Source organism: Pristiophorus japonicus, chromosome 14 (assembly GCF_044704955.1).
Source record: "Pristiophorus japonicus isolate sPriJap1 chromosome 14, sPriJap1.hap1, whole genome shotgun sequence".
NCBI classification, from domain to species: Eukaryota; Metazoa; Chordata; class Chondrichthyes; family Pristiophoridae; genus Pristiophorus; species Pristiophorus japonicus.
Genome location: NC_091990.1, coordinates 128724074 through 128746006, shown reverse-complemented (window position 1 = coordinate 128746006; position 21933 = coordinate 128724074). Strand labels below are relative to the sequence as shown.

General features: G+C 49.1%; 1 protein-coding gene across 1 annotated transcript in view; it reads right to left on the bottom strand.

Annotated features, from left to right (window-relative positions):
* Window positions 1-21933, bottom strand: part of ipo7 (importin 7) — a 67334-nt gene that overhangs the window by 29267 nt on the left and 16134 nt on the right. The window contains exons 3-10 of the mRNA XM_070899605.1: window positions 12771-12924; window positions 11104-11262; window positions 10391-10547; window positions 7973-8062; window positions 5495-5589; window positions 5000-5084; window positions 4386-4520; window positions 1330-1429 (exon numbers count right to left, since the gene is read on the bottom strand). Coding sequence (XP_070755706.1) covers window positions 1330-1429; window positions 4386-4520; window positions 5000-5084; window positions 5495-5589; window positions 7973-8062; window positions 10391-10547; window positions 11104-11262; window positions 12771-12924 — 975 coding nt within the window. The remainder of the gene's footprint in view (window positions 1-1329; window positions 1430-4385; window positions 4521-4999; window positions 5085-5494; window positions 5590-7972; window positions 8063-10390; window positions 10548-11103; window positions 11263-12770; window positions 12925-21933) is intronic.

Sequence of the window (21933 nt, the reverse complement as noted above, 5' to 3'; positions counted from 1 at the left end):
ACAAAGCCAGCAAAGAGTAGCAGGCGGAGATCATGTGTACACAAACAAACCATTGTTCAATACAAAAAAAAACTTAATTTATGTGGCAGCTAACTTTTAAGTGTGTGTGTGCATATATATATAAAAATAGAGAAGGCTGGAGAGAGGGGAAATGAGAAGTGAAAAGAGAATAGCATCACACTTGAGCCTGGAGTAGACACCTCAAGTTGCTGGAGAAATATCACCAACGATGTCTCCGCAAGATCCAACAAATCTCCTGGGAGGACAGGCGCACCAACATCAGCGTCCTCATTCAGGCTAACATCCCTAGCATTGAAGCACTGACCACACGTGATCAGCTCTGCTGGGCAGCCACATAGTTCGCATGCCAGACACGAGACTCCCAAACTAAGCACTCTACTCGGAACTCCTTCATGGCAAACGAGCTAAAGGTGGGCAGCGGAAACGCTACAAGGACACTCTCAAAGCCTCCTTGATAAAATGCAACATCCCCACCGACACCTGGGTGCCCCTGGCCCAAGACCGCCCTAAGTGGAGGAAGTGCGTTGAGCACCTCGAGTCTCAACGCCGAGAGCATGCAGAAATCAAGTGCCGACAGCAGAAAGAGTATGCGGCAAACTAGTCCCACCCACCCCTTCCCTCAATGACTATCTGTCCCGGCTGTGACAGAATCTGTGGCTCTCTAGTGGATTGTTCAGCCACCAAAGAACTCACTTCAGGAGTAGAAGCAAGTCTTCCTCGATTCCAAGGGACTGCCTATGACGACAGACTGGGAAGATCTTTGTCTATGCTAAATTAACTGATCCCAGACAGGACAACAGTGGGGGTGCTACAATCTGACTCAGCACCCTTGGACTTGGGAGGAGAAAAAGAAGTCAGGATTCGCATTCTTGCTCAGAAGAATCGATATCCAACAATTCCTGCTGTAAATGCGCATGTGATCAGTGGGATTGCATTCAGCTGCAATGGTCTGTGTGGTTGGATAAAAGCCTGCTGCTACCCATTGTCTACGCTCAACATGTACAATTTCTACTTGGATCAAAATCCAAGGGCAATAATGCATGTGGAACTATACCGCAGCAAGGAATTAATGCAGAAAAGGGAATGAAGAAAGAACCACAGAAGTTGAGGGGCCATTATGTCTCTACCAGCTTTTTGCTAGAGGAATCAAAAACTAGTCAGGGATTTGATGGAAAAAGCAAAGTACTCATTTTTTTAATTTTAAAAGGCCACTTAATCTTTAATCAGGCTGCTATATCTTTGTAATTGAAACAATACATATTTTAAAATCAACAATCCCACCTATGTAGTAAACATAATACTTCTTACCAAATTTCATACGAATATACTCATATGGATCCTCCTGCCAGAGCTCCTCATCTGCATCTGTGTAGCACATCAAGGGGAAGACAACATCTTGGATAATTCCCTATGAACAGCAAACAGAGTTTGTTTAAATTAATAAATTTATCAAAATATCAGCAGATTTTGTACAAACTCAATAATTTGGTTAGGGTCAGTAATTATTAATTTTGCTAATTTTTTTCCTGAAGCTGGTGATTCTTGTTGGGGTACCATAGGTATTGCAGCCCTTTGATATCTTACCCAAATGACCATTCTTCATGTGAGCCAAGACAGTGAATGTCTGCAGGCTTTCCAACCACAGGTGCCATCAAAGCCACTGTTCTCACTTAATGTATTATCCAGCAGATTACTAGATCAGGAGTAGGAACTGATAACTGATGATCTTACCCTTCCCTTAGCTCAGGGGCACAGAAACCAAAGTAGCAGTTCCTGCTCCCTCCCCAATCCTCGAGAGTAGCTAACTCAGAATATCTGGCCTTCCCAGTTTACATGTTCCGTACTTGAGGCTGTCCAATTACTTACTGAGCTACCAGGGCAGCCCTGGTCTTTTTCTAAATTATTCACTGCTTCAGTTGAAAGCCATCCTTGCATTACTTCAAAAATTACACCATTTTCTGATTTTCCAAATACAAACTTGCCATATGGAGAAGCAGCTATGTGAATACCACCATTCAACTCGGGATTAATAAGGATTAGGATCAACCAAAATCCATCTCTTATTCTATTACTACGCCCAAGTGTGAAGGAGCTCACCAATGGAGTTGATTTTAAACATTCCCTGGGCTCCGCAATTGCTTAACTGTTTAAAGCAATTGGTAACCGAGCAATTCTCAGACTTTACCAAATTAACTGTGTGGTGGTAGTCGGGAAACTGCAATTAGCCTTACTGCCGCTGGATTTGGGGGCAGGAGAACAGGAAAAAGATATAGCAGTCTAGCTTCTCATTTCTGTTCAATATCTAACCTCCTGTGCTGTATGATTCTACACTAGTTCAGTAACAGTGAAAAATATCCAGTGATATCATTGTGAAGACAGAATTTGGCACAGCTGTGCTGTCTCAACAGTTAAAAAGCTGACTAATAGTCATTTTCTGGACTCGTGAAGAATGGCCATTCAGGTAGAGCATCAGATGACAACCAGTGTCCATGGAAGAGCACATCTGCAAAGTGTCACCAGCTTCAGGACAGGCAATGGGGAAGTTCCATTTCATTAAGTACCTTGGGTTCATGAACTTACAAAGCATAATTCCAGAGTTCTGGGCAGATCCTGATTTTGACAACAGCGTTATTAAACCAACAACTCGTATTTATATAGTGCATTTAATGTAGTGAAACGTCCCAAGGTGCTTCACAGGAGTATTATGAGACAAATAATTTGACACCGAGCCATGCAAGAAGAAATTACGGCAGGTGACCAAAGGCTTGGTCAGAGATAGGTTTTAAGGAGTGTCTTAAAAGGAGGAAAGAGGTGTAAAGAGGCAGAGAGATTTAGGCAAGGAATTACAGCACTTGGGGCTGAGGCAACAGAAGGCATGGCCATCAATAGTTGAGTGATCAGGGATACTCCAGAGGGCAGAATTAGAGGAGCGCAGATATCTCGGGGGGAGGGGGGGGCTGTCGGGCTGAGATCGGGAGGGACGAGGCCATAGAGGGATCTGAAAACTAGGATGAGAATACTGAAATCGAGGCATTGCTTAACCAGCAGCCAATGTAGGTCAGCAAGCAGGGGTGATGGGTGGGTGGGGACTTGGTGCGAGTTAGGACACAGGTAGCCGAGTTTTGGATCACCTCTAGTTACATAGGGTAGATTGTGGGAGGTCAGCCATGGGTGCATTGGAATAGTCAAGTCTAGAGGTAACAAAGGCATTGATGAGGGTTTCAGCATCGGATGAGCTGTGGCTAGGGCGGAGACGGGCGATGTTAGAGGTGGAAATAGACGGTCTTGGTTATGCCACGGATATGTGGTCGAAAGTTCATTTCAGGGTCAAAACAAGGTTGTGAACAGTCTGCTTCAGCCTCAGACAGAAGTTGGGGAGAGGGATGGAGTCAGTGGCTGGGAAATGGAGTTTGTGGCGGGGACCGAAAACACTGACTTCGGTCTTCCCATTATTTAACTGGAGAAAATTTCTGCTCATTTAGTACTGGATGTCAGACAAGCAGTCTGACAATTTAGAGACCGTGGAGGGGTCAAGATCTGGGTAAGAGCTGGGTGTTATCAGCGCACATGTGGAAACTGACGCTGCAATTTTGGATGATGTCACCAAGAGGCAACATGTAGATGAGAAATAGGAGGGGACCAAGGATAGATCCTTGGCAGAAACCAGAGTTAACTATGTGGGAGGGGGCAGAGAAGCCGTTGCCGGTGATTCTTTGGCTACGATTAGATAGATAAGAATGGAACCAGGCGAGTGCAGTCCCACCCAGCTGGACGACGGTGGAGAGGTGTTGGAGAAGAATAGAGTGGTCAACCATGTCAAAGGCTGTCTACAAGTCAAGAAGGATGAGGAAGGATAGTTTTCCTTTGTCACAGTCACAGACACAAAGTATGTCATTTGTGACTTTGATGAGAGCCGTTTCAATACTGTGGCAGGCATGAAAACCGGATTGGAGGGATTCACACATGGAGTTGCGGGAAAGACGGGCACAGATTTGGGAGACGACAACACGTTTAAGGACTTGAGAGGAAATGGAGGTTGGAGATGGGGCGGTAGTTTACAAGGATGGAGGGGGGGGTCAAGGGTTGGCTTTTTGAGGAGGGGTAATGACGGCAGATTTGAGGGAGAGGGGGCAGTACCTGAAGAGAGAGAACCGTTAACAATGTCAGCTAACATGGGAGCCAGAAAAGGAAGTTGGGTGGTCAGCAGTTTGGAGAGAGTAGGGTCAAGGAAGCAGGAAGAAACCAACTAAACAATAGAAAGCAGTACTGTTAATTTTAACATTCTCAGCTTTCTTTAATGTCTTTTATATAATAACACTGCTCAGGATTGTTTGTCAAATCATGTTAAACTAGGTTGGCTTTACCTGAATATGGGGTTTTAGATTCTTCCAAGTGACAGCATGAGCAACCCCCTGGTTAATATAGTTCAGTGTTTGCTGCAATACTCGAGGAGCCACATATTGTTTTTCTTTGTATTGATACAAAACTTTCAACAGCACCTGTAATGAGATATACTGAGTAAATGACTAGCTTATAGATGTGTGCTTTAGAAAATATCTAGTACAAAGAGTTGAAATACAAGATCTACACGCAATCTAAAGATGTAGCAGCAATGGTCTGTAGTATTATTAGTCACTCATCTCACATCTCTATGGCCATCTGCTGGCGATAACCAAGATGACTGGATACAAATTTTCATTAAATTGTAGCAATGAAGTGCAGCATGTTAATTAAATCAATAACCTATAAAAAAAAGATTAAGTTTCAATCCTAGACCCAGTTTTACCAAGGAAGTGGAATTTCCATCAGGCAATTACATATTAGCATTCATAATGGCAATACGAAGAGTCTATATACTAAACTAGCTACCCCTCCCATTTTCTCAGGTGAAGACAAAAGCGCAAATGACAGAAGCAAGGTTCAAAAGCTTATCGTTTTTGAGGAGACTGGGAAGAATTGCATGGAAATGATACTGTACCTGCTGGATACTGACAGCATAACCTTTGAGGAATACTTCAGCAAATTCATTATATTCTTTGGAAACATTACCCGGACTTCCGTATCTGGTGGATACAAATACATTTCAGTTCTCATTCATTGAAAAGTTTTAGATATGCATTTGATATTTTCACAATTGGGGCTCCCTCGAATGGGTTAGCAAGCAACAGACCAGGATAGCCTCAGAATTTTGGTTCTTGATCACTATCCAGTGGCTCCTGCTGGGAGTGCTTAGGCGTGGACATTGGGTGAGGTCAGGATTGGCTCAACTATAATGCCCCCATGGTCCAACAGCCAGTCAACACACAAGGTCCAGGCTCACACAAGAATAATGGACAATTGAGCAAGGTACTGGATGACATCTGCAGACCTCAAACCCAGCTAGGAGTAACATTTTCAGAACAAGAGAAAAATGTGGCAAAAAATAAAGTTGCACACTTTAGTCTACAATTACGAGCCACTGAAAAATCCTCACCGTTCAAACAATCTGGCCAAGATGTGCAACGCCCATTTTTTGCACTTCCACCAAGGGAGCTCAGGTCGATCATCTTCATCAACTTGAAGAGTTTCCTTAAAACCAGCACAAATTCAATTATGAAAACTTGCTGAACACACACCTCTACTGCAGGAGTGCATACTTATGGGTTTACGCAGTTAATTTCCATTATAGATGTGGACAAAGAAATCTATAATGGAAATATTTTGCAGGAAATACATAGAACATACACAGTATACAATTTACATCATGAGCTCAAGCTGAGAGACTGACAAATGCCTGATTTGCATAAATTGACTTGGTCATCACTATGATCCAATGCTCAGTCTCTTGACTGGGTTATGAAATAAAGCTTTAGAAACTTAAAGGACACGACTGCTGCCAACAAACCGGAAGCGGTCTGCACATGCGTGTTGCTGGTTTGTCATGGGAACGGGTTCACTAAAACTTATTTAAAAAGCCGGGAAGGGAGCAGGCTGGTGAAAAAGCAGGAAAGCCAGTTAGGGAGTGGGCTAGTTAGTGTGATTGTTTTTTAAAAAAAAGGCAGAAACATCATGCTTCCGGTTAATACAGGTGCTATATAAATCCAAGTCTTTTAAGTAATAAGGCTACTCTAGAAACAGTAACACTCCTATAAATTAGTGTTTATTGCAACATCACATTGCATAAATTTAATACAGCAGTCTTATTCTATTCACCGAGGAAGCAAAATCTAAAAATGTTTAATTTCTCCGGCAGTAGTTCATAGAATCATAGAAATTTACAGCACAGAAGGAGGCCATTCGGCGCATCGTGTCCATGCCTGCCGACAAAAAGCTATCCAGCCTAATCCCACTTTCCAGCTTTTGGTCCCTCCTCCAATTAAGTATTTTTATTATCGATTTCTCCTTGTCCTTCTCTGCAACTAATCTAAACCTTACGATATGATGATCACTATTCCCAAAATGCTCTTCAACTGTGACATTCTCCACATGACCCACCTCATTCCTGAGGACGAGATCCAGCAGTGTCTCCTTCCTTGTTGGGCAGGAAGCACACCGATGAAAATTCTCCTGAACACACTTCAGAAATTCCTCCCCTTAACACCATCACTGCCCCATTCAATATTGGGGTAGTTAAAGTCTCCCACAGTAATTTCTTTGCAAATCTGCTTTTCTGTCTCCTTCCCGCTATTTGGTGGCCTATAAAATACACCACGTAGCGCAATAGCTCCTTTGTTGTTTCTCAACTCCAACCAGCTAGATTCCACCTTTGATCCCTCAAAGACATTTTGGGGCCGAATTTCAGGGTCCGGATAAGGCCTGTTACCGCCGTTTTGCAGCGGAATCGAGAGGCCGCCGCGTTGCAGTCGATTGGCTGCCACGATCCAAATTCACATCGGGGATTTTTCGGGCAGTCATCACTTCCGCCCCACTGCTGCTGACCGCCCCAAGCGCGTCAAAGCACGCACCGCTGATCTCCCGCATCTCCAACCCACTCCACGAGAAATTTACCTTTAAAAAAATCTTCGATCCGCTGCACGGTGCCCCGACAGCTTTTTCTGTCGATGCACTTTGTTTTGTGTGTGAGAGCCACGGCATCGTAGCGGTCCTTCAAGGGGAAGGCACACTGCCACGGCCACCATGTTTTTCTTTGGCCGGCCGACTCCCCGATCAGCCGGGCAATTATAGCCCTGTGATCGGTCGGGTCACCTACATGCAGCCTGGAACCCCTTCTTGGGTGCCAGGCCACTGGCCCGCCCAAAACCTTCCCTGCTGGCCCAATAGCCGAACCTGAATTTATTTATTTTATTTTTTTTTAAATAAAATCGCTGCTACTCGCCCTTTAAATGAGGGGAGAGATGTGGTGACGTGCACACGCACTGACGTCACCACCGCTCCATGACAGCGGTGGAGACTTGGTCCCGCCCCTCACCACACTTCCCCCCCCCCCCCCCGAATCATGATGGACTTTCGGTCTGCTCGGGAAAAAAAGACAAAGACCTGAATATCGATCAAGTCGACCTCTTCCAAGATGGCAGTAAAAATACTTTAAAAATCGTAAGTGCACCAGCTTTGATGGGCCAGAATTTCGGCCCCATTCTCTCTTTCTAGCCCTGTAATATTGATCTTAATCAATACTGCTACGCCTCCTCCTTTTTAATCCTTCTCTATCTTTCTTCAATACGTTGTACCCAGGAATATTAGTTCAATAAGATTTTTAATGAATTATAACATCACCCTCCCACAAACTCCCAATTCAACCTCTACATATTAAAAGGGCTTCAACGGGTTTAAAAAAACCTTAATTCACGAGTTTGTTGTGCCCTAAAAATAACAGAAACATGCTGCACTTTTAATTGCACTTCATCTGTACTCATGTTCCACTCTCCTTGGTTAAGAGGATGCAAACATTCAGTTCATATATTTAAGCAAACACTGGGAAGAAATGGAGGAGCAAAAAGGGAGAAAAACTTACAGGAGGAACATCCCTATCAACAACAGTTTTGAGTATTTCCATCCACTCAGTAAGGTTTTGTTGGCTTATCAGCTCCAACGGTAGAGTGTACTATAGGCAGAAAACAAAACAAAATTCATCAAACAAAAAAGTTACAAGTTCAGCTGACACTATTCACGTAATTCAAAATAAAAAATGTCTTTGTAAATTAACAAATTAAACAAAGATTCAGAAGTTATTTTATGCAGTAATTAAAATTGCCTAATTCCAATTGCATTTACCATCAAACATGGTACTATGACTGCTAACACTATTTAATGGACAAAACTTGGCCCCTTTATTGGTGCACTCCAAATTATGGTGCCATGTAACAGCAGGCTTGTATAAAAACACAACACACACTATTCTTCACAGCAAGTTCCCCAGTTTTAGCCATACCACCAAGGAGGTACAATCAATCAAGTGGCATTTCCAAACAGGTAAACCATCTGAGGGCGAGTCAATCTGCATAAGTACTACAGCAGTAGAAAAAACATGCCCATCTTTGGTCACAGAATGATGCATTTCCCATCAGAGAAAAATAACTCATGGTGTGATGGGAAAAGAAAGTTGACCATACCATTATTCAATAGGAAATTGCTGACGAACCACAAGCAAGCTATGACGATCCCATTTTAGCCACATGCACTGATTTTAGTAGAAAACGGCGTACACAGAATACAGGTAAAAGTACTTCACATGTATATTTACTTAAACACCATTCAGTGCGAAACTTTGCAGCTGCATTCACTGAAGCTTGGAATTCTGACATGAATTTATCAGACACAGCACATCTTAGTGCAGCTTCTAATCTAATGTCCAACTGTTGTCCAGAGAAATTTGCAAGAATGTTGACTCGCTCAGTGAGACATGCCATACACAGCCCTTTTCTCTCCTTTCCGAACACTATTGGATGTTGCTTGCCCTTCGCCATGACATACCCTGTTGAAGATGCTCATTATTAGTTGGGCTCTCTGCTGGTATAGAGCATTTATTATGATTGGTTGAGTGGACCACGATGACAGTTCCCAATATCAACAATGTTGCTGGTATTCCAATGATGTTGAAGTCCAGCATATTCACCAATGTTGCACACAATTTTAGCAGATAATCAGTAAGCAGTAACCATTGAACTACATATTGCATAGCATTTTACAGCACAGAAAAAGGCCATTTGGCTCCAACAGGTTTACATCAGTGTTTATGCTCCACATGAGCCTCCTCCGACCATATTTCATCTCAGCCGATTAATATATCCTTCTATTCCTTTCTCCATCATGTACTTATCTAGATTCCCAGTAAATGCATCTATGCTATTTGCCTCAAGCAAACAATAATTTTTATTAAAACTTGCACTCTTTTTCATCCTATTTTACTAACAAATGTGCAATATGGTTAAAGTAGATATGCATATGCCATGCGAATAAGCATTGAGATCACACGGTGTTTATTACTCATTTTTTTAATTTACTAATCAAAAATGCAATCAGCCACATCTAAATTCCCAATTAGCCACATGCAACTAGTGGCTAACTTATCAGACAACACCAGCATATGACTTATTTGATCTCAATATATAGCGCCTTTGCAAGTGGTTGTTATTAAATTAAACCCAATCTTCCCACGACGATAAATAGATACTTCTCAACTTTTGATTCCATTGCATCCTCAAACAGGTTTGCCCCTCTGTGATTTAGGGAATTCTACATGCAATGGCATGAGATGACCCTCACTACTCATATCAACCTCCAAAAAAGGCAAGGGGAATGCAACAAAACCAGTCACCAAGAACACAGGAAATGCAACGTGCGATCTTTATAGGGATTCCATCGTGCAATATAGCCTGTGCTGATACAAGGCTCCATCCAGAGCAGTCTGTTGTTTCCCAGGGAACAGAGTTGCAGTGCTCCAGGACCATGTGGACAACCTGATGCAAGGCAAGTGTCAGGATATTGTGGTTGGTTTACATATTGGTACTAATGACATGAATAAAAAGCCTTTTGTATTACATTACACCTACAGAAACCTTGTAGCTGAGCTGCAGAACAAGGATGTGAGGGTCGTAGTCTCACGGCCACTACCAGTTATGACCAGATTACCAGAGGAACAGCAAGATCATTGGATTCGACATGTGGCTTTAATGATCTTTGCAAGAAGCTGTACTTCATCGATAACTGGAAGGTATTTGTGGGACAAGGTAAACTATTTAGGAGGGTCGACTGCTACGTAAACTCAAGGTTGGTATTGAACTTGCTTTTAAGAAATATTTACACAAATTGAGCTTAGGGATAGCATAGCCATGTTCAAAGGTCCTTAATGGGTTATGTAACCACTGCACAGATACAATTAACATTCTATGCATAGAGTATAGAGAAGACACTTCATTTTGCATTATAATACCTGAACAAGTGCATAGAAAATTTTGAAGATCTGTTTTTGGATTAGGACAGAGTGGTCTGAAGGATCAGCGAGAAGTTGGACAAAACGATCTTTCATCATAGGCAAAAAGTGCTGCATAGCTGCCACCAATGGGTTACGTTCCTCTGGTTTCTTGTACCTGTGTATACAAAATATGTAAAACTACATATCAAAATACAAGTGCTGCCAGCACCAGAAAAATATTCCTATACTTGAAATGCACATTCCCTCATTATGTCTAACATTGCCACAATGAACAATCAGTATTAGTTTCCCTGGTAAGATTGCTTTCTAGACCAGTCTGAAGTCGTAGTGCTCGCTTTACAATTGATCAACCCACTTCAGGACACAGTGCTCGATCCAATAAGTAACATCAAAATGACCTACAGGCAAGGCATTGATAAGATTAGACATTTAGTGCTTTTACTTTCAATACAAAAATACTCCCCCATATACATTCCTTCACCTTGAAATGCTACATAGGCATGAATAATTACTACACTTTCAAAATGTCACTCAGTCCAGGAAAGGTGTAGGGGGAGGAGGAAAGATGTGGGGGGTGGGGAGAGAAAGAGGTGAAATCTTCAATGCATCTTAAGTACAGATTTTAAACAAAGTACTATTTGGCTTACTCAGGCTGAAATGCCCAAAAGCAGATAGGCAAACTATTCAGAACCAAAAATCTAAGAACTTACTCATAATTCTTCACCAACTGATAGAGGCAAAGGAGGATCCCAAGCCAATAGGCACTGTTGTCTGACTGCAGGTAGAATCCAATTTTATCTACAACTGCTGGCCATCTGCCTGGATAGTCATGCTTGATTATTTGGTGAATGCAAGTAGTAAGCTGCACCCTAAAAAACAGAATAGTATTAATTCTAGATATTGAGATAGCACCAGCTACTCACAAAACAAACTGCTTCGCAGTTCTATAAATGAATATGCAAAATAGTAACAGATGCTAATGAACTCTAAAATGTAACTTAAGTTTTAGACAAATTGCATTCAAGTTTTAAATTCAGTAGTGTCAAAATGCTATGCCTAAATACAATAGCTCTGCTACAGCAGTTGCCCACCAGCTAAATGCAGATTACATCAATGCAGTGCTTTATGTGCACCTCTCCACTTCCTTTATTCGGTAAGAATTTTTTTCATAAAGTTACCCAGTTCACATATGGCCTTTCTATTTTCCTCTTAGAAAACTCGTTCTGGTGCAAGTTGTGCTCAAGTATCCTATTCAAGCAATCCTTATGCATACGCAAGCCTAAACAGAGCGTGTTGGCAGACTATTCTATCATGAAGTACCACTGTAAAGCCTAATGTGCTCGAGAAATTTACACTTGCATCCAGTAGGGGTTACTGCATAGCAATCAAGAGTGCAAATCCCAAGTGATTTTCATCCCTCTCCTAACCCAGGGTCACTGAGTGCAACTTTAACACCCTAACTACCACCCTTGCAAAAATCAGCTAACATAGCACACATCAGGGATCGAATGTAGGACCTTCCTTGTCTGTAATGCTCAGCTACTCGCTAGGCAGGTTTTCTTTTTTCCTTCGCCAGAGGATCAACTTAATACACCCAAGCAGGTTATTAATCCTTATTCACCCACACTGCCGTTCACGAGACCCACATTCCAAGCAACGCCCAGAGTTCTTTGCCCAGAACAGGCAGCATGCTAACAGCAAGAGCACTAAAATGCAACAGTGAAAAGCTTTGACCAATATTTGAACAGTAAGCCAGAAAGGAGTGCTGTATGAGGTGGTTGAGAAAGAAAACCACCATACCAAAAAGGTAGATACTAGACTATTTGTATGAACTTGCCACACAGCAGTTAATAAAACCTTCATGTAACCGAACCATAGAACAGGGTCCCACTTTTGGTTACCTGATTGCACGGAGTGAGCCGACCATAGCCAGAATGGCAGTGGAACTAAAATTAGTTTCAATGTCACAGGTTTGTGCAGCAGGGCCTTGGCAGTGGAGGGCAGCAGTGACTTGGGCTGGAGAGAGGAGAAAATAACCCACAACTTCTGGCCATGATCACCATCTTGGGTGAGGTACTTCAGGAAGTGGTCAACATGCAGAACTAGGATCCAACATCACTGAGCCTCAGGAATGGGAGACAATTGAAGGACTAGAAGCAAGGGATAGCTCAAGGATTTCACCAAGGAAGGAATAAAAGCAGGTGGGAGCAGGCCATCCATATGGCTTCCTGGCCTAGTTGAAAAGGACCTCTCAATGGAGGATGGAGAATGTAGAATTCAAGCATTTAGAAAGCATTACAGCAAATTCTCACCGGATGATAGCATTTGCTGTTCGCAGATATTGCGTTAATTTGCAGTATGGTGCCCTATTACAAACCTTATCAACTCGGGTGACTGAATAATAGCCTCTATTATGTTTTCACGGATGAACTGTTGATCTTCCTCTGGGATAGTGAATGGTGGCACATCACTTGAAGTAGCTTCACGCTCAGCCCAGAACTGTGTAATTGTATTTTTCAAGTAAATTACACCTAAGAGAGAATTAAATCATTAGAATCTGCATCACATTACTTACCAACAATGCTAATGATTTACAATTCTGCGATTAAAATGTATAATCTGGGAAGGATTTACTGATGTGTTGTGTTACTAAATATTTGCATTTAAATAGAACAAGCAGATTCTCCAATTGTGTAAAGAAGGACCACTTTTAAATTCCAGTTGAAATCACTTCAATGGCATTGATTTTCAGTTCGAAAGAACAAACTTGCATTTATATAGCGCTTTTCACAACCTCAGGATGTTCCAAAGTGCTTGAAGTACTTTTGAAACAGTCACTGTTGGAATGTAGGAAATGCAACAGCCAATTTGCACACAGAAAAGTCCCATGACGGAGAAAGGAATAAGATATTTTGATTGGTTGAGATGAAATAAGGTCGAAGGAGGCTCATGTGGAGCATAAACATTGGCATAGACCTGTTGGGCCAAATGACCCTTTTCAGTACTGTAAAAATCGATGTAAAATGACCCACTGCTTTTCATGTTCGATGAGGGATAAATGTTGGACAGGACGCCAGGAGCACTCCCCTGCTCTTCTCTGAATAAAGTGGAGATCTCTTTTACGTCTACTTGAGAGAACAGTTTAATGTCTTATCCGAAGAATAGCACCTGACATTGCAGCACTGAAGTGCCAGCCTAAATTATATGGCTAAGTCTCTGGAGTGCAGCTTGAACCCACAACTTTCTGACTCCAAGGCAAGAGTGCCATCACTAAGTCACAGCTGACACCATGATTGGCACCAGAGTTGATGGAGATGAGTGTGCATATAGGCACATACGCACAAATTTAAAAGAAACAGTCTCATTTCATTTAAAGTTACTCAGGTAAATATTTCCACAGAAGCCATGGGCCGCATTTTGACATCATTGCAATCACCCACAGACTTTCTATTGGATTTTGCACTAGAACTTACTGTGATGAGAGCGCTATTTCAGCAATGCCATCTACAAGGGATCTGGCACCCATGTGAACAGGGCCAGCATCTGTGTATCACCTTAACCAATAAGATTGCAGAATGATTAAGGAGGAACACAGAGTCTGAGCCAGGAAATGTCAGTTTGAATAGCTAATTCAATGTCAAATCAGGTACAGCAAAATATTAAAGCGAGAGAGATAAAAGAGCCAAAAAAAAGTTAAAAATAATAAATTATTTACTTTCCTTTTAAACCTCGAGCAATAATTACAATCTGATGGGATGAGACTCCACACTAGAGTTAATTTTCAGCGCCAGGCAGTAATTAAGACTCATCACATTAAATTTTTTTTTACTTAAATTGGAATGGACAAGCCCTAACTTTTTCTGCTTTTTAGTGGATATGTCACACAAGTACAGCAACTTCACACCATTCCATTATTGCAATGCTGAGTCTCTCGGCGAGATACCATTCTGGAGGAGCAGGGCAACATGGATAACAACTCCACAACGTCTGCAATTAACTGTACATGTGTGGTCACTGGCAGTTGCTGTCCAATTTACACTTTAATGACAGTGAGCGCTGTTAAGTCTCACCATTATTTCTGCAGCAAAGTCCGGTCCCCTGCATCATGGGCAAGTGGTCTGAACAGCAGTCATCAGAATTCTGTATCAAATTGCTTCAAGGTAGAGCATGAAGATCACAATAGGAAAATACTTAGTCCTTGCTAACAGCAGTAAAGGAATTATGAAATGGCAATGACCTGCCCATCCCTCCTATTCCCTTCCTCAAATCAAATTTCCACTGAATACCAAAAATAAAAAATTGACAAAAGTTTATTTAGTCTCAAAACATTCCCCGATTGAATAGCCTATTTCTGTGCTGTAACATTCCATGTAATTCTATGCAACTGAAATTACTTAATTACAATCCACTAATAACTCTTAGATTATTAAATAATTCAATTATGTAATAACTAACTTGAAATACTAAATTGTTCAAAATACCATGCAACATCTGACCTCTGCAATTGAACAGAAATAACTGAACTTATTTTAAATTAAAAAGCCAAGCATGAACAATTTCTCAGTTGTCAGTTTGCCACAGCAGTGGTCAGTAACTAGCACAATCCTGAGTGACGACTTTGGAGGCTAGTTAACCTTCAAGAATAACTTAAAAATGGCCTGGCCAGAACATTAGCCAAATGAATTTTGATAGTAAACAACACCTGCTGTGCTTCAAAGAAGTATTTTAGTAGTAAAAGTAAAAATGTGCAAGAGACTCTTAAATAAGGACACCGTGCACTCAAAAATTGTGTATGAAGGTTACAACCACTTGTACTGAAATTTGATTTTGTCTTTAAAGTATGCACTCTTCCCACCCCCAACTTTTCTTCTCTTTCCCTGAAAACAGCATTAATTCATTATGTGAGCCTAGACAGGTCAACAGGTACATCATAGCTCAGTCCTATCCTGACTCGCCCAACATATACACACGTACACTTTTTGGCAAGGATCACTACTCTCAAATCCACAAGTGCTGAGATCAGTTGTATTGTCTCCTCATAATCAGCCAATACCAGACGGCTGCCTGCTATGTATAGCTCAGCTTCACACCAAGGTGATCGTGAGCTATAGCTCTATTGAACACTCAGCAATTTTATGCAATGATTAGAGACACGCAAACCAGGAAGGTGCGAGGTTTGATCTTGCACCTGTATTGTATCACTGGTGCCATCACCCCAGATGAAAAGTTACCGCAGCACAGAATGGGGATTGAATTGTATGGTTCGCCGTATGGTTTACATGTTTTTTAAAAAAAAAGATTCTGATCTGATTAACCTTCAATACAGACAAAAAAATCTTTCAACAGAACAGAACCAAATTAATTTCAAAGCAAGTGCGACAAGACTGACCACGTAAACAAATATCCACCATTTTATTTACATTAGCGTGGTATCATATTGTGGCATGTTTATAATTTCTTTCCAAGGAAGGATTTGAAAATATATTACATTCAACACTGGGTTTATCATAGTGCATTTGAACAGGTTTAAAAGAGATGCAGAGATAATAGGTAGTTAAAATGATAATGAGCCAATGTGGATATTTTGCCAGACTATAATATACAAATGATTGGACTGTCTCAGCAAAGGAAAAGCAACTCTTGTAATGTGATGGAAAGCTTTCAATCTCTTTTATGGTTGTGGACATCAAGAGCTATAACACGCATAGGGGCCAAGCTTCGGCCTGAGTTGCTCCTGTTTTTTTGGAGCAACTAGTTTAGAATGGAGTATCTTAGAAATTTGAATTCTCGGCATTTAGTTTGCTCCAGTTCTAGTCAGTTAGAACAGTTTCACTTTGGAACAGAATTTTTTTTTTCCCAAAAGGTGGTGTGTCCGGCCACTTACGCCTGTTTTCAAAGTTTAGGCAGTGAAAACTTACTCCAAACTAACTTAGAATGGAGTAAGTGAAGATTTTTGTACGTTCGAAAAAACCGTGTCTACACTTTAGAAAATCAGGCGTAGGTTACAAATCAGGCATAGGGAGTGGGGGGTTTAAAGGGAAGTTTGCAAACAGTAAACACTTCAGTTTTACAAATAAAGAGCCATCATCAATAATAAATGATAAATACATCAATAAAATCAATCAAAAAAAAATATATATTTTTTTAAATCAATAAATAAAACATTTTTTACTTACCGACTGCAGCACCGGGGGTCCTCCAACAGTGTGCTGGGACAGCCCCCCCAGTGTGTGTGTGTGTGTGTGTGTGTGTGTGTGTCTTTGTCTCTATCTCTGTGCGTGTGCGTGTCGCTGGTGGGAGGGGGAGAAGGGGGTGGTGGAAGGGAGACAGAGAGAGAGAGAGAGAGGGAAGGAGAGAGAGAGAGAGAGCGAGAGCGAGAGCGAGGGAAGGAGAGAGAGAGAGAGAGAGGGAGAGGGAGGGAGGGAGGGAGCAGAGGGAGAGGGAGGGAGCAGAGGGGGAGGGAGGGAGGGAACAGAGGGGGAGGGAGGGAGGGAGCAGAGGGGGAGGGAGGGAGGGAGCAGAGGGGGAGGGAGGGAGGGAGCAGAGGGGGAGGGAGGGAGGGAGCAGAGGGGGAGGGAGGGAGGGAGCAGAGGGGGAGGGAGGGAGGGAGCAGAGGGGGAGGGAGGGAGGGAGCAGAGGGGGAGGGAGGGAGGGAGCAGAGGGGGAAGGAGGGAGGGAGCAGAGGGGGAGGGAGGGAGGGAGCAGAGGGGGAGGGAGGGAGGGAGCAGAGGGGGAGGGAGGGAGGGAGCAGAGGGGGAGGGAGGGAGGGAGCAGAGGGGGAGGGAGGGAGGGAGCAGAGGGGGAGGGAGGGAGGGAGCAGAGGGGGAGGGAGGGAGGGAGCAGAGGGGGAGGGAGGGAGGGAGCAGAGGGGGAGGGAGGGAGGGAGCAGAGGGGGAGGGAGGGAGGGAGCAGAGGGGGAGGGAGGGAGGGAGCAGAGGGGGAGGGAGGGAGGGAGCAGAGGGGGAGGGAGGGAGGGAGCAGAGGGGGAGGGAGGGAGGGAGCAGAGGGGGAGGGAGGGAGGGAGCAGAGGGGGAGGGAGGGAGGGAGCAGAGGGGGAGGGAGGGAGGGAGCAGAGGGGGAGGGAGGGAGGGAGCAGAGGGGGAGGGAGGGAGGGAGCAGAGGGGGAGGGAGGGAGGGAGCAGAGGGGGAGGGAGGGAGGGAGCAGAGGGGGAGGGAGGGAGGGAGCAGAGGGGGAGGGAGGGAGGGAGCAGAGGGGGAGGGAGGGAGGGAGCAGAGAGGGAGGGAGGGAGGGAGCAGAGGGGGAGGGAGGGAGGGAGCAGAGAGGAGGGAGGGAGGAGGGAGGGAGCAGAGGGGAGGGAGGGAGGAGGGGAGGGAGCAGAGGGGAGGGAGGGAGCAGAGGGGGAGGGAGGGAGCAGAGGGGGGAGGGAGCAGAGGGGGAGGGAGGGAGCAGAGGGGGAGGGAGGGAGCAGAGGGGGAGGGAGGGAGGGAGCAGAGGGGGAGGGAGGGGAGCAGAGGGGGAGGAGGGAGCAGAGGGGGAGGGAGGGAGGGAGCAGAGGGGGAGGGAGGGAGGGAGCAGAGGGGGAGGGAGGGAGGGAGCAGAGGGGGAGGGAGGGAGGGAGCAGAGGGGGAGGGAGGGAGGGAGCAGAGGGGAGGGAGGGAGCAGAGGGGGAGGGAGGGAGCAGAGGGGGAGGGAGGGAGCAGAGGGGGAGGGAGGGAGCAGAGGGGGAGGGAGGGGGGGAGCAGAGGGGGAGGGAGGGAGGGAGCAGAGGGGGAGGGAGGGAGGGAGCAGAGGGGGAGGGAGGGAGGGAGCAGAGGGGGAGGGAGGGAGCAGAGGGGAGGGAGGGAGGGAGCAGAGGGGGAGGGAGGGAGGGAGCAGAGGGGGAGGGAGGGAGGGAGCAGAGGGGGAGGGAGGGAGGGAGCAGAGGGGGAGGGAGGGAGGGAGCAGAGGGGGAGGGAGGGAGGGAGCAGAGGGGGAGGGAGGGAGGGAGCAGAGGGGGAGGGAGGGAGGGAGCAGAGGGGGAGGGAGGGAGGGAGCAGAGGGGGTGGGAGGGAGGGAGCAGAGGGGGTGGGAGGGAGGGGAGCAGAGGGGGTGGGAGGGAGGGAGCAGAGGGGGTGGGAGGGAGGGAGCAGAGGGGGTGGGAGGGAGGGAGCAGAGGGGGTGGGAGGGAGGGAGCAGAGGGGGTGGGAGGGAGGGAGCAGAGGGGGTGGGAGGGAGGGAGCAGAGGGGGTGGGAGGGAGGGGAGCAGAGGGGGTGGGAGGGAGGGAGCAGAGGGGGTGGGAGGGAGGGAGCAGAGGGGGTGGGAGGGAGGGAGCAGAGGGGGTGGGAGGGAGGGAGCAGAGGGGGTGGGAGGGAGGGAGCAGAGGGGGTGGGAGGGACGGGAGCGGGGGGAGGGAGCAGAGGGGCAGAGGGGGTGGGAGGGAGGGAGGGAGGGAGCAGAGGGGGAGGGAGGGAGCAGAGGGGGAGGGAGGGAGCAGAGGGGGAGGGAGGGAGGGAGGGAGCAGAGGGGGAGGGAGGGAGGGAGGGAGCAGAGGGGGAGGGAGGGAGGGAGGGAGCAGAGGGGGAGGGAGGGAGGGAGCAGAGGGGGAGGGAGGGAGGGAGCAGAGGGGGAGGGAGGGAGGGAGGGAGGGAGGGAGGGAGCAGAGGGGGAGGGAGGGAGGGAGGGAGCAGAGGGGGAGGGAGGGAGGGAGGGAGCAGAGGGGGAGGGAGGGAGGGAGGGAGCAGAGGGGGAGGGAGGGAGGGAGGGAGCAGAGGGGGAGGGAGGGAGGGAGCAGAGGGGGAGGGAGGGAGGGAGGGAGCAGAGGGGGAGGGAGGATGGGAGGGAGCAGAGGGGGAGGGAGGATGGGAGGGAGCAGAGGGGGAGGGAGGATGGGAGGGAGCAGAGGGGGAGGGAGGATGGGAGGGAGCAGAGGGGGAGGGAGGGAGGGAGCAGAGGGGGAGGGAGGGAGGGAGCAGAGGGGGAGGGAGGGAGGGAGGGAGCAGAGGGGGAGGGAGGGAGGGAGGGAGCAGAGGGGGAGGGAGGGAGGGAGCAGAGGGGGAGGGAGGGAGGGAGCAGAGGGGGAGGGAGGGAGGGAGCAGAGGGGGGGAGGGAGGGAGCAGAGGGGGGGAGGGAGGGAGCAGAGGGGGGAGGGAGGGAGCAGAGGGGGAGGGAGGGAGCAGAGGGGGAGGGAGGGAGCAGAGGGGGAGGGAGGGAGCAGAGGGGGAGGGAGGGAGCAGAGGGGGAGGGAGGGAGCAGAGGGGGAGGGAGGGAGCAGAGGGGGAGGGAGGGAGCAGAGGGGGAGGGAGGGAGCAGAGGGGGAGGGAGGGAGCAGAGGGGGAGGGAGGGAGCAGAGGGGGAGGGAGGGAGCAGAGGGGGAGGGAGGGAGCAGAGGGGGAGGGAGGGAGCAGAGGGGGAGGGAGGGAGCAGAGGGGGAGGGAGGGAGCAGAGGGGGAGGGAGGGAGCAGAGGGGGAGGGAGGGAGCAGAGGGGGAGGGAGGGAGCAGAGGGGGAGGGAGGGAGCAGAGGGGGAGGGAGGGAGCAGAGGGGGAGGGAGGGAGCAGAGGGGGAGGGAGGGAGCAGAGGGGGAGGGAGGGAGCAGAGGGGGAGGGAGGGAGCAGAGGGGGAGGGAGGGAGCAGAGGGGGAGGGAGGGAGCAGAGGGGGAGGGAGGGAGCAGAGGGGGAGGGAGGGAGCAGAGGGGGAGGGAGGGAGCAGAGGGGGAGGGAGGGAGCAGAGGGGGAGGGAGGGAGCAGAGGGGGAGGGAGGGAGCAGAGGGGGGAGGGAGGGAGCAGAGGGGGAGGGAGGGAGCAGAGGGGGAGGGAGGGAGCAGAGGGGGAGGGAGGGAGCAGAGGGGGAGGGAGGGAGGGAGCAGAGGGGAGGGAGGGAGCAGAGGGGGAGGGAGGGAGGGAGCAGAGGGGGAGGGAGGGAGGGAGCAGAGGGGGAGGGAGGGAGGGAGCAGAGGGGGAGGGAGGGAGGGAGGGAGGGAGCAGAGGGGGAGGGAGGGAGGGAGGGAGGGAGCAGAGGGGGAGGGAGGGAGGGAGGGAGCAGAGGGGGAGGGAGGGAGGGAGGGAGCAGAGGGGGAGGGAGGGAGGGAGGGAGCAGAGGGGGAGGGAGGGAGGGAGGGAGCAGAGGGGGAGGGAGGGAGGGAGGGAGCAGAGGGGGAGGGAGGGAGGGAGCAGAGGGGGAGGGAGGGAGGGAGCAGAGGGGGAGGGAGGGAGGGAGCAGAGGGGGAGGGAGGGAGGGAGCAGAGGGGGGAGGGAGGGAGCAGAGGGGGAGGGAGGGAGGGAGCAGAGGGGGTGGGAGGGAGGGAGCAGAGGGGGTGGGAGGGAGGGAGCAGAGGGGGTGGGAGGGAGGGAGCAGAGGGGGTGGGAGGGAGGGAGGGAGGGAGGGAGCAGAGGGAGAGGAGGGAGCAGAGGGGGAGGGAGGGAGCAGAGGGGGAGGGAGGGAGGGAGGGAGCAGAGGGGGAGGGAGGGAGCAGAGGGGGAGGGAGGGAGCAGAGGGGGAGGGAGGGAGGGAGGGAGCAGAGGGGGAGGGAGGGAGGGAGCAGAGGGGGAGGGAGGAAGGGAGCAGAGGGGGAGGGAGGGAGGGAGCAGAGGGGGAGGGAGGGAGGGAGCAGAGGGGGAGGGAGGGAGGGAGCAGAGGGGGAGGGAGGGAGGGAGCAGAGGGAGCAGAGAGGGAGGGAGGGAGGGAGGGAGCAGAGGGGGAGGGAGGGAGGGAGCAGAGGGGGAGGGAGGGAGGGAGCAGAGGGGGAGGGAGGGAGGGAGCAGAGGGGGAGGGAGGGAGGGAGGGAGCAGAGGGGAGGGAGGATGGGAGGGAGCAGAGGGGGAGGGAGGATGGGAGGGAGCAGAGGGGGAGGGAGGGAGGGAGCAGAGGGGGAGGGAGGGAGGGAGCAGAGGGGGAGGGAGGGAGGGAGCAGAGGGGGAGGGAGGGAGGGAGCAGAGGGGGTGGGAGGGAGGGAGCAGAGGGGGTGGGAGGGAGGGAGCAGAGGGGGTGTGAGGGAGGGAGCAGAGGGGGTGGGAGGGAGGGAGCAGAGGGGGTGGGAGGGAGGGAGGGAGCAGAGGGGGAGGGAGGGAGAGAGCAGAGGGGGAGGGAGGGAGGGAGGGAGGGAGCAGAGGGGGTGGGAGGGAGGGAGCAGAGGGGGTGGGAGGGAGGGAGGGAGGGAGCAGAGGGGGTGGGAGGGAGGGAGGGAGGGAGGGAGGGAGCAGAGGGGGAGGGAGGGAGGGAGCAGAGGGGGAGGGAGGGAGGGAGGGAGCAGAGGGGGAGGGAGGGAGGGAGGGAGCAGAGGGGGAGGGAGGGAGGGAGGGAGCAGGGGGGGGGGAGGGAGGGAGGGAGGGAGCAGAGGGGGAGGGAGCAGAGGGGGAGGGAGGGAGGGAGGGAGCAGAGGGGGAGGGAGGGAGGGAGGGAGCAGAGGGAGGAGGGAGGGAGGGAGCAGAGGGGGAGGGAGGGAGGGAGCAGAGGGGAGGGAGGGAGCAGAGGGGGAGGGAGGGAGGGAGCAGAGGGGGAGGGAGGGAGGGAGCAGAGGGGGAGGGAGGGAGCAGAGGGGGAGGGAGCAGAGGGGGAGGGAGGGAGGGAGGGAGGGAGCAGAGGGGGAGGGAGCAGAGGGGG